The sequence below is a fragment of the Rhinopithecus bieti genome, unplaced genomic scaffold (assembly GCF_001698545.2).
Source record: "Rhinopithecus bieti isolate Rb0 unplaced genomic scaffold, ASM169854v2 scaffold_2254, whole genome shotgun sequence".
Classification (NCBI taxonomy): Eukaryota; Metazoa; Chordata; class Mammalia; order Primates; family Cercopithecidae; genus Rhinopithecus; species Rhinopithecus bieti.
The window spans coordinates 2,994,566-3,007,123 of record NW_016803982.1 but is presented as its reverse complement, the minus strand read 5'-3'; the positions used below and the strand labels follow the sequence as shown (position 1 = coordinate 3,007,123).

The 12,558-nt window shown below is 36.9% G+C and overlaps 1 protein-coding gene across 1 annotated transcript in view; it reads left to right on the top strand.

Annotated features, from left to right (window-relative positions):
* Positions 1 to 12,558, top strand: part of PCCA (propionyl-CoA carboxylase subunit alpha) — a 478,959-nt gene that overhangs the window by 167,711 nt on the left and 298,690 nt on the right. The window contains exon 9 of the mRNA XM_017861220.1: positions 7,516 to 7,594. Coding sequence (XP_017716709.1) covers positions 7,516 to 7,594 — 79 coding nt within the window. The remainder of the gene's footprint in view (positions 1 to 7,515; positions 7,595 to 12,558) is intronic.

Below are 12,558 nucleotides of genomic sequence, written 5' to 3'. Positions count from 1 at the left end.
AGAATGTTATTTGGACTGCAGAAGTTTTATTTTAATGAAGCTAAATGTGTCAGTTTTAATGGTTTGTGCTTTTGGTGTTAAATGTAAAACTTGTTGCTAAACCAAAGTCATCTAGATTTTCTTCTATTTTCTCTAGAAATTTTGTAGTTCTGCAATGTATATTTAGGTCTGAGATCCATTTTGAGTTAATTTTTGTGAAAGGCATAAGGATTGTGGCAAGATTAATTTTCTTGCATAATGAATATCCAGTTATTCCAGTACCCTTTGTTTGGAAAGACTATCTCCATTTAATTGCCATTGCTTCTTTGCCATAGTTCAGTTGACTGTATTTGTGTGGGTCTATTTCTGGGCTCTTGAGTAATTTGTCTGTTTTAGACAATACCATACTGTCTTGATGTCTGTAGCTTTATAGTAAGTCTTGAAGTTGGGTAGTGTTAGTCTTTTGAATTTGTTCTTTTTCTTCAATATTGTGATGCCTATTCTGGGTCTTTTCCTTTCCAGATAAACTTTAGAATCAGTTTGTTGATATCTAGGAAATAACTTGCTAGGACTTTGATTTTAATTGTGTTCAACCTATAGATCATATTGAGGAGGATTGATATCTTAACAATACTCAATCTTCCTATCCATGTACATTGATTATCTGTACATTTAGATTTTCATCCATTTCTTTCATCAGAGTTTTGTAGTTTTCCTCATAGATACACTACATATTTTAAGATTCATGCCTATTTTATTTCTTTAGTGCTAATATAAATGGCATTGTTTTAATTTCAAATTCCAGTTGTTCACTGCTGGTATATAGGAATGTGATCATCTTTTGTATATTAATTTGTATTCTGTAACCTTACTATAATTGCTTATTAGTTCCAAGAATTTTGTTGTTGTTGCTGATTTTTTTGGAATTCCATCATAGACAGTCATGTTATCCACTGGTGAAGACAGTTCTATTTATTCCTTCCCGGTCTGTTTACTCTTTATTTCCTTTTGTTGATATACTTCATAAGCTAGAATCTGCGGTCAGGTGTTGAATAAGAGTTGTCAGAGGGGACATTCTTGTATTGTTCCTGATTTTTGGAGAAAGCATCCAGTTTCTTGTCATTAAGTGTGATGTTAGCTATAGGCTTTTTGTGTATATTCTTTATCAAGTACAAGAAATTTCTCTTTATTCCTAGTTTGCTGAACTCAGTGATTGTTGATTTTTGTTAAATGCGTTTTCTGCATCTATTTATATGATCATATGATTTTTCTTCTTTAGCCTGTTAATGCGGTAGATTACATTAACTGATTTTTAGATGCTGAATCAGCTTTGCATACCAGGACTAAATCCCGTTTGGTCAAGGTATATAATTCTTTTATGTAATATTGGACTTTTAGTCATTTTAATATCTAAAACTTAATTTCACAATTTTGTTTTTTTCTTGTTTATCTCCTCATCTTGTTTATTTTTTTCTCTAAATCACTTTACTCGTTTGTGATAGCTGTAACTTATAATGGTATTTGTAACAACTGTTTTAAGAGTCTGCATTTCTGGGTTTATTTCTGTCAGCTATTTTCCTACTGATATGAATCACGTTTTGTGTCTTCACCTATCTCTTAATTGTTGGTTGGATTCTAGACATTGTAAATGTTATATTGTGTGTTTGGATTTTGTTACCTTTATTTAAAAGATGTTGATGTTTAGTCTAGTAGGAACATTAATTTTGTTTAGGTTAAGGCCTTTTAGGCTTTAAAAAAGTTTTCTTAGGGCAAGTCTAGCATAGCCCTTTCTGGTGTTCTGATTAGACAACTTTATATTACACTGTCTCTCTACCCCCCACACTTCCTATCCTTTGGTTCATAATTTCTATTTCATTATACATCTATGATTTTTTTGTAGTATAACGTAAACCCATGAGAGATATAGGCAGGAGAGAGATACGATAGTATATATATCTTAAGAAAATTTCACTGACCACTGTGTGACTTGGATGGGGGCAACTGTAGGGAGTTCTGCTAGTAGGCCAGTGCAAGAGTCCTGGACTGCTGGTAGTTTGTATTACGATTAAGTATTATGATAACTGAGATAAAGAAAAATGAATAGATTTGATCTTTTTAAATAAATAATTTATAAGAGTTTCGTACTATCCAGCAGTTGTACTCTTTTGCATAGATACAGGAAGCTCATATGCAAAGTTCCAGACAACAAGTACAGAAATATTCAAAGGAGCATGGTTATATAAATAGAACAGGATAGAGTCTGCATGTCCATTCACAGTGGAATGCATAATGCTGCAGTATGTTCATAGGTGAAATAGATTACAGCAGTAAAAATAATGACTTACAGCTGCTCAGATTATTAACTAATACATTTACTTAGTAACTATTACTTTGCATGTTATTCTTTAGGCAGTTTCAGCCACTGCAGAAACAACAAAGAAGACAGGCAAAGATCTTTGTCTTTATGTTTTTTTAATCATCGTGCAGTGAACAATGTAACATTGATTAAAGCAGGAATCATTAATGTTCATTTTTAATAGTGGTTGAAAATTGTTTCTATATAGGATCATCACAGTTTCAAAGTATCAATGTCAGATTATTTGCTAAGAAAAAATGGCAACTTTCTGTGAGGAAATTTAATGGATGCCATCTTAAGTAATCAAACTTTATCAGTTTGGGATAAATTGACCTTTTATTTTACTTTTGATGTGATGGAAGAACTCGAGGATACAGTATCAACTATGTTGTATTTAAGATTTCTTAAAAATCTTGAATTTAATGAGTGAATAATCAGGTATATTCAAATTGTGGAATATTCTATCAAACAGCCACCCTGGATTCTTAACAAATACCATGGTCATGAAGAGCACCCCCCACCATCAGCACAAAACAACAAACACAAACCCACACCTTCCCTTCCAGGGAGGCTGAGGGGATCCAAAAGGCAAGTGAACTAGGTCACATTAGAGGAGCATAAAGAAACGAAACAAAGCAGCGCGTACTATTTGATTTCTATGTAATTCTCATATGCAGCTTTCATCTGGGGATTTCTTTCCTTTCTGTCCGAGTTCCTTCTTGAAGTGGGGGGGGTCTTTTCTCTTCTGAGGTCCTATAACCCATATCAGGACCTATTCTATCCATCTAGAGGACTGTTCCACTTCCTGAAATATCTTTTGTTTTCTTTTTACCTTGGACCTTTCTTTGAGGAAACAAAGGCCTTGCCATTAATTATAGGTGTTTTGCGATTGGTTTTAAAGAAGACCCCCACTCCCCATCACATCTTCTCTTTGATCCATGAGAAATTTCTGATTAGTACTGCTATATTAGGAATAAGACATTTCCTAAGAAATACTTTTCTTTTCCCTTCTTTTTATTTTTCCTTTCCCATAAGTATATTCTATGAAATTTTAATTCAAGAAATTGTAGGCGAGAAAACCACATGAGATTCTTTATTATACAGCTTGCCACTGTTGCATCAATAGGGCGTCACTTTACCAGCTTTTAAGTTACCGGGTTGTGCTATCATGTGTGGCATGGATTTTGCTTGAAAAGTGAGGTTATTTGTCATGTCTTGAGTAGGTAAACATGACATTCATTATCAGTTGGTCAAAAAAGATAATTCTTTTAAACCTGGAATCCATAACTAAATGGAAGATCCCCTAAGCGCCTAGAATCTTCCTTCATTCCTCCCCTTATCTTCCACATCCAAACTGTCGCTAACTCTAGTCTTTGTCTTTCTCTCTATCTCTGTTGCTAGCTGGACTGCTGCAAAGGCTTCCTCATCAGCTCCTTGTTTCTACCTTTGCTGTTTCACGATTCATTCATTGCACAGCAGCCAAAGTGATCTTTTAAAATGCTGTATTAGGTACTTCCCTTTCCTGTATCACACCTTCCAACTTGTTCCTTCTGTCTGGACTCATCCCCCCTCATTGATTTTCAGAGTGCTCTCTCTATCTCGTCATTAGGTTCTCAGTTTAAATACCAGTTTTCTCAGAGAAGCATTTTCAAAGAGCAGTAACCCTATCACTCAGTTACATTTATTCCCTCCGTGTTGTTTTATTATAGCAGTCATCACTATCTTACATTGTATATAAGACATACATGCACTTATTATTTATATTAATATATGTACATACATAAATAAATACTGCAGCCTTGACCTCCTGGACCCAAGCAGTCCCTCCAGTTCAGCCTCCCAAGTAGCTGGAATTAGAGGTGTGAGCCACTCCACCTGAGTCACACATATATTTAGATGCATGTGTGTTTGTATATCATTGTCTGCTAGATAGCAGGGAGTTTTCTGAATTGCTGGTCTTCGTAACCTGCAGAGAGCCAGATAAGGCTTGTAGTGTATATTCAGTAAACATTTTTTAAGCTGATGAATACAAATTTGATAGTAGAGTTAGAAAGAAGACCACTTGCTTTGTGGTAGGAAGTAAGATGCACTGGTAGCTGGGAGGTGAGGGACCCAGAGAAGATGTCTTGTCCTGCACTTAAACGTTGAGTCCAGAAAAGTAGGAATGGAAACTTTGTAGTACTTTGCTAACCTAAGTTTCTGTATTTTCTTCATGCATTTTCTCATATAGTACTTAGTAAATTTCTTTTCGGAAGTGTTAGTGCCTCTTTTATTGTGCAGAAGGGAATAAGGAGTGGAGACTATCTCTGTGTTGGAGGTGTAGTGTCAGTAGGGGAGTCACTTCTGTGTCTGGGGTGAGATAAGGTAGTAGCAGTAAGCATTCAATGAGAGGACCTGGAAGGTGAGGAAAAACTTGAGAAGAGCACTAGGGCCTGATTTTGTTTTTTTTAAAGCAATCTCTTCTACTAGGACATTTACCCCTTTTAAGGAGGTGTATTAGTCTGTTCTCACACGGCTAATACATACCTGAGACTGGGTAGTGTATAAAGAAAAAGAGGTTTAATGGGCTCACAGTTCCACATGGCTGGGGAGGTCTTCACAAATTCACAAATCAAAATTCACAGATCACTGTGTAGTCCAGGGTCCACAGTAAATGACTAAAATGAGATTAGTAACTGGAACCAGAAAAACTGCAAATTTCCTAATCCTCAGAGGAAACTGAATGTAGTGGAGATGTGGGCTGTCTCTAAGCTCTGTGGTTTCCTGTTACGTGGATAAATGGTTTGTGATGATGCATTGATAAAATATTGTTTTGAGAGGATGGAGGTAAGGATCTATTAAGTTGTTATAAACAGGATTTTGCAGGAATACCAGTTTCAAATTTTTAGGTTGGGCCTTTTCACTCCCCTAAAACAGGCTAATTCTTCTCTACTGATTTCGTTCTGATTATTTTATGCTTATTGTTGTGAATGAGACAAATACCATTCTTGCCACTCTCATGCAGGATTAAAACTCATGCATAATCTCGTGCAGAATCAAGAATCAAAGCATGCACCATCTTCCATACTTTGTACCCGTGTATGTTTTCTATTGTGTTTTCCCTACCATCCTGCAGATAACTCTGTACTTCAACTGAGTTGTTTTATTCATTCCTTAAACTTGTCCTATAATCTCCACCTGTTTTCCCCACTATTCCTGCCTGAAATGTTCAAGTCCTGCTCATTCTTCATAGCATCATTTAAATAGCCCTTTCTTTTTTTTTTTTTTTTTTTTTTTGGGAAATGGAGTCTCGCTCTGTCGCCAGGCTGGAGTGCAATGGCGCAATCTTGGCTCACTGCAATCTCTGCCTCCCAGGTTCGAGCGATTCTCCTGCCTCAGCCTCCTGAGTAACTGGGACTACAGGCGCCCACCACCACACCCAGCTAAGTTTTGTATTTTTAGTAGAGATGGCGTTTCACCATGTTAGCCAGGATGGTCTTAATCTCCTGACCTTGTGATTCGCCCGCCTCAGCCTCTCAAAGTGCTGGGCTCACTTCGCCCGCCTCAACCTCTCAAAGTGCTGGGATTACAGACATGAGCCACTGTGCCCAGCCTAGATGGCGCTTCTGATAATACACTTTTCTTAATTATTTTTCTGTCTACTCTCTATGATCCTTTCTGTTTTGAATAGCCAGTGATAGAACTATTTGGGTCCTTTGCCTCTCTCTTCCTGGATTTGAAGGCTCCCAATGTAAGGGCATATTATCTTTCTTCTCAGTGCACTGAGCATTGTTTCAAAAATATCAGCCCATATAAACATCATGAACATATAACAATTTTAAATTGATTTAATTATAAAACACTTAGGAAGCAGGTGCCATTTTAACTAAGTTGAAGTTAAGAGTGATGTTTTGTGGTTTGGGGTTCAAAAGGTCTGTGACATTTGGCTTTCGCTTCCCTTTGCCTCTAAGGATCCTATAGCTTGAGATGAGTGCCGTTAGAGCATCACAGGCCAGGAAGGATCCTATAAGGGCTCACTGAGCTCTTTTTTCTTTTTTCTTTTTTTTTTTTTTGAGGCGGAGTCTCGCTCTGTCGCCCGGACTGGAGTGCAGTGGCCCGATCTCATCTCACTGCAAGCTCCGCCTCCTGGGTTTACGCCATTCTCCTGCCTCAGCCTCCCGAGTAACTGGGACTACAGGCGCCCACCACCTTGCCTGGCTAGTTTTTGTATTTTTAGTAGAGACGGGGTTTCACCGTGTTAGCCAGGATGGTCTCGATCTCCTGACCTCGTGATCCGCCCGTCTCGGCCTCCCAAAGTGCTGGGATTACAGGCTTGAGCCACCGCGCCCGGCGAGCTCTTTTTTCTTTAGAAAAGATCATAAACAAATGGTCCCAAACATAGGAGTATCTCTACCTTGTTTTTAGAAAACATCTAAAGGGGACTTTTACACTTTTCTTGATAAATCGTTATAAATGACTCTTGCTGTCAAAAATTTTACTGTATAATAGCTAAATACTTAATCATGTAACTGATGACAATTTTATGAGTTTAAAACTTTAGCTGGAAGTGTCCTTTGTTTTGACCTTACTTTGTGTTTTCATTACACCCTGTTGAATGTGTGGAACAGTGGAATAGCTTCTCCATTGATCCCAGTGAGCCCTGGAGCTTCTGCTCCAGCCCGTAGTGTCATAGCCATGTTTGGATTTTCCCCAGTACCATCATGTCAGTTCTTGCTGATAAAAGCTGCGGGGGTTCTCTGTGGCTCTTCAGATGAAAATACCTTCAGTACTTGAAAATCGCCATTTTTGAAGAAAAGGGAATTTAGTTTGTTATGCATGCAAACCTCAGTTTTGGACATGTTTCTTGGTGCTATATAAGTTGCTTCTTATATCTTTGGTTACTTAATACTGTACTTCTGTTTTTGGACTCCACTGTTAATTTATGTATGTTTTCTTAGCTTTTATTACTGGGGAAAATGTTACATTTATTGGTACAAGTACCCTTTTTTCTTTCATAGTGGTCACACTCTCATTTATTAAATACATTATTACATTGGTATTATTTTCCTGACTCTAAAGAAAGGAACTTTTAAATAAATTAATTATTGTCTTCTGCGTTATTGAACATGTGGTCAGTTGTCATGTTCGTACATCCCTGTGATCAAAGTCTGAACTTCTGTCTCATTCCTCCCTGCTGTTAGGCTACCCCGTCATGATCAAGGCCTCAGCAGGTGGTGGTGGGAAAGGCATGCGCATCGCTTGGGATGATGAAGAGACCAGGTGAGAGGCTGTCCAAAATATACTTTTGATGAAAATTGCAGTTACTAGAGTTTTATTAGACTGACAGGTAAACAGATACCAAAAGCATAATGGAGTAATTATAGTAACCATCTAATTTTTACACTTTTGAATGGGAAAAAGATTGAAATTATGTGGAAACCTTCCTCATTTATATTTTGATGATGATTATCTTATTATAGAAAGGGTTTTACTATTTTAAACATTAACAAAGGATTTTCTTTTGTTTTACAGTATATTTTAAAATTGCAGTCATGATTCTATTTTCTGGGCAGAAATTACTAAGATTTGGCTATATAATTCTAAATGTCATCTAAAGATTTAAACCAACTATATTTAAAAGCAGTTATAATTTCATTGAGACTTAATGTATTACCTCAGTATGTACTTGCTTTCCTTTGCTAGTGCATAAAAGTAGTGAATTACCTTGATAATTTTAGAGTGTGAAATATATTCTTTTTCCTTGAGTTTGAAATTACTGTGTCCTTTATATGGAATGCACTCTTACTGTAATTTAGAATACTTTTTATGCCCCAGTCTCAGAAGTTACACAGGTTTCCCTCCAGTGAACACAGCTTCTACTCACATTCAGGGGGAGGGGACTGAGTCTCCACGTCTTCATGAGAGAGTGGGCGAGATTCTTAGAAGAGCACGTGGAATGGGAGATACTGTTGTGGCCATCTTTGGAAAAGACAATCTGCCACAGCCCATTTTGTGGGAAAGAATGGTATCTTAAAGAAGTCGAACACAATGGTTTTGCAAGAAATGTGTATTTTGTGGACTTCAAATTTTTTTCTCATTGTTTTTCTATTTTGCACAGTACTTACATAGCAATTTCACTGAATGCTTAGTGCTTATTTTTCATTATTCATCTTAGGATCTCAGGTTTCTTGTTAGTCATTTCCCCAGGGCTACTGTCAGTAATTTACTCTTTTATGGTGCAGATTACTCTTTATAGTTTCTTGGAAGTGAGGTTTGCTGTACTGCTGTTGATTTATAAATTTTAATTTAAGAGCTTAATATTTTGAGAAATCACCATATCCATTCATATATTAGGCATCATTGTGTAAATAATTTAGCTCTTTCTTGGCAAGTAAACAGCACATTGATTCAAAATATGTTTATAAAATTAATAAAATACATGAATAATTTTCTACTTAAAATATTACTCTCTTCAACTTGATAAATAAACCATCTCAGAAAACTTGTTGAGATCCACACAGGCGTGACTATTAGATTTAATAGTACAAGCTCCTCATTTTAAAAAGTTGCTCTATATCCCTTATTTATTTTGGAAAGTCAAAACCACCTGAAAAGGGAAAGAATATTACTGCAAACATGCCTATGCTTGTCTTTTGGAGCTACTAACCGTGAACACCGTGCCCCAACTTATCCACCCCTTCTTTTCCTCTCTCCCTCTGGAGGAAGTAATTGGTTTTACATAATCCACAAAGATTTTATTTTTCAGGTACAAAGGAAAATTTAGTGCTTAATTGCTTTATTCCTTTATCCGACAGGCTGTCTTTTTCTTGTAACATCTTTCCTATGTTTTTTTGGGGGGGGAAGTAGCTTCTATGACTTGTCTTAGAATCTGTAGGACATCTGAAAGATTTAAAAAAAACTGAATTTTTTTTTTTGGAGACAGAGTCTCACTCTGTCACCCAGGCTGGAGTGAAGTGGCGCGATCTTGGCTCACTGCCATCTCCGCCCCCTGGGTTCAAGTGATTCTCCTGCCTGAGTCTCCTGAGTAGCTGGGACTACAGGTGCACGCCACCACACCCAGCTAATTTTTATATTTTTAGTAGAGACGGGGTTTCACCATGTTGGTCAAAATGGTCTCGATCTCTTGACCTCGTGGTCTGCCCGCCTCGGCCTCCCAAAGTGCTGGGATTACAGGCATGCACCACCACGCCCAACCTGTAATTATTATATAGTAAATTTGGGTGAGAATTATGAAGATTGTTGAAGGTTCACTTAGATATTTTCATAGTAGTCTCTGAATTTCTTTTCCCTGTTCAAGTTTAAATGAAGTGTATCGCATGATTGAGAAATTGTGTCTATATTTTGAATATCCCCACTAAGATTTTGGCATTGTGAGTGCAATTTCTCTTTTATTTTTGTATTCCTAGCATCTAAAATATATTCAGGCACAAAGTTCAGTAAATACTTATTGAATGAATGTATAATTGAATGTCACAAATGATATTCATAACAGATTTTCCCATTAGTTCTAAAATATGTTGTTGGCAATGCTTTCAAACTTGCTGCTTATTTTATTTTGGTGACTTTGACTTTTTACTTGTGGTGTTGTGGGTTTAAATGCAAAATGAAAGCTCTCAATCATTATGGTGGAGGCAAACTGTAAAGTCCTTTATTTTTTCTTTCTGTTGTTATATCCAATCTGATAAAAAGTTGATTGTATGGTATTGAAAACTAATTAATTTTGCTTCCAGTTTCTTTGAAGTTTGCAGCCTCCTGAGATCTAAACTTTATTCCCCAAAATCAATGATGTAATGGAGGACTGATACCTTTCCTCTGAGACCTCTGAGAAATAAGAGTTTTTTGCAATGTTTTGAAATTTTTCTTGTAGTCAGTTTTACCTGCAGTGTTGTACAAAACAAGCAAATTAGTTGTGTGTGTGTGTGTGTGTGTGCACGCACGTGCACTTTTTTTTTTTTTTTTTTAATGGGGTTCTCCCTCTTTTGCCCAGGCTGGATTGCAGGGGGGGGTTCTCAGCTCACTGCAACCTCTGCCTTTTGGGTTCAAGCGATTCTCCTGCCTCAGCCTCCCAAGTAGCTGGGACTACAGGCGCATGCTGCCACTCCCGGCTAATTTTCTGTATTTTAGTAGAGACGGGGTTTCACCATGTTGCCCAGGCTGGTCTTGAACTCCTGAGCTCAGGTAATCCACCCGCCTCAGCCTCCCAGAGTGTTTGGATTACAGGTGTGGGCCATGGTGCCTGGCTGCAAATTAGTTCCAATATTACTAGGTGGAGTGTAGGATTAAATGATATTATTTTAAAGTTGTAATAATTAAAACTCATCTTAAATGTACCAACCTGGATTACTGTATGACGAAGATTATCATTAAATTTTTCTATTTGTAGTCTCTCATCGCCAAAACTCGAAGCAGCTCTTGAGATGAAAACCATCCTTTAAAATAAAAAAGGAAGAACAGTCAGACTAACAAAACAAATAGAGCAGTAGAGCTGCCATTATTAAAGAAAACACAAAACAAGCAAATCATATAGTTGTTTCTTATATTAGTAGATGGACCATTTGCAACTTAAAGGACTGGAAGAATTTGGTTTCAGTATTGTACATTAAATGCAGACATTTAATCTTCAGATTTAGAAACTTTGTTAAATATAAAAGGAATTAAAGCACAAAAATAAGCAAATTGGAGAGTTATTTCTAATAATACTAGATGTACCATTTGCCACTTAGGGGATTAGAAGAATTGGTTTTAATGTTGTACATTAAATATTTAATCTTCAGATTAAGAAACTATTAAATGTAAAGGAATTAAATTTTATATGCTGTTTATCAGTAGATAGAAGGCAATATATGCTCAATTACTTTAAGGCAAGCAAGTTTGGTTTTTTTTTTCTTTTTCCTTTTTTTTTTTTTTAAGATGGAGTCTCACTCTCACCCAGGCTGGAGTGCAGTGACATAATCTCTGCCCACTGTAGCCTCTGCGTCCCAGGTTCAGGCCATTCTCCTGCTTTGGTCTCCTGAGTAGCTGGGACTATAGGCATGGGCCACCACACCCAGCTAATTTGTGTATTTTTAGTACAGACGGGGTTTCATCATGTTGGCCAGGCTGGTCTCGAACTCCTGACCTCAGGGAAGCCACTGTGCCCACCCAAGTTTGGGTTTTTAATGCGTTGGTCAAATGAGCCTATTTTATTTGAATAATAGGCATATTTTAATAGTAATGATTTAAATTATAGTTTGTGAACAAAATATATAAAGCAATAATTAGGTCCATATTTTTATTTTAAAAAACTATACTTTTATAATTCTAATTTTGATCAATTTTATAGAAGATAAAATTGTAATGATCTGTGTGGGTGTATGTGGGAGGCAATTGCATTTCAAGATGTGGATTTAAAATATTAAGCAATGTTCCTGAGAATCTTCCTATTGGATGTTCAGTCTCAATGAGTGTATTTGCTGTAGTTCCACTCCAGTCATGCAGGTACTAAACCCTTTACATTTTTCTTTGCATCTTCTGACTTCTGAATCAAACAGATGTATTTTTGTGTTTTTACTGGTGGAATTAAGGTATATTATGGTTGAAGAAATGGAATTAATTTTACTTGCTCTGTATGGTTGATTAAAATACCATATTTAGGTTGGGCGCAGTGGCTCACACCTGTAATCCCAGCACTTTGGGAGGCTGAGGCGTGTGGATCACCTGAGGTCAGGAGTTCGAGACCATCCTGGCCAACATGTTGAAACCCTGTCTCTACCAAAAATACAAAAATTAACCGGGTGTGGTGGCACACGCCTGTAATCCCAGCTACTCGGGAGGCTGAGGTGGGAGATTGGCTTGAACCCGGCAGGCAGAGGTTGCAGTGAGCCGAGATCCTGCCACTGCACTCCAGCCTGGGCGACAGAGCAAGACTCCGTCTCAAAAAAAAAAAAGAAAAAAAATTCATATTTAGCAGTTGGTAAAGTATTGGCATTCCTGTTTCAATGGAAAATCTAGGATCTGGGAAGTTAAATAACTCATCCGTGGTCACAGAGTTAGGGAGTGGAAAAGTTGCAGGTCAACCAAAATTAACTTAGTTATTTGTACATTGAGTAAAGTTTTTTTTGCTTTGTTCAAAATAAGCCAAAATAAATATTGAATTGATGTGTTTTCTTTTATAATGATAACTCTATTTGTTTTGTTAGTCTGACAGTTCTTCTTCTTCTTTTTTTTTTTTTTTTTTTTTTTTT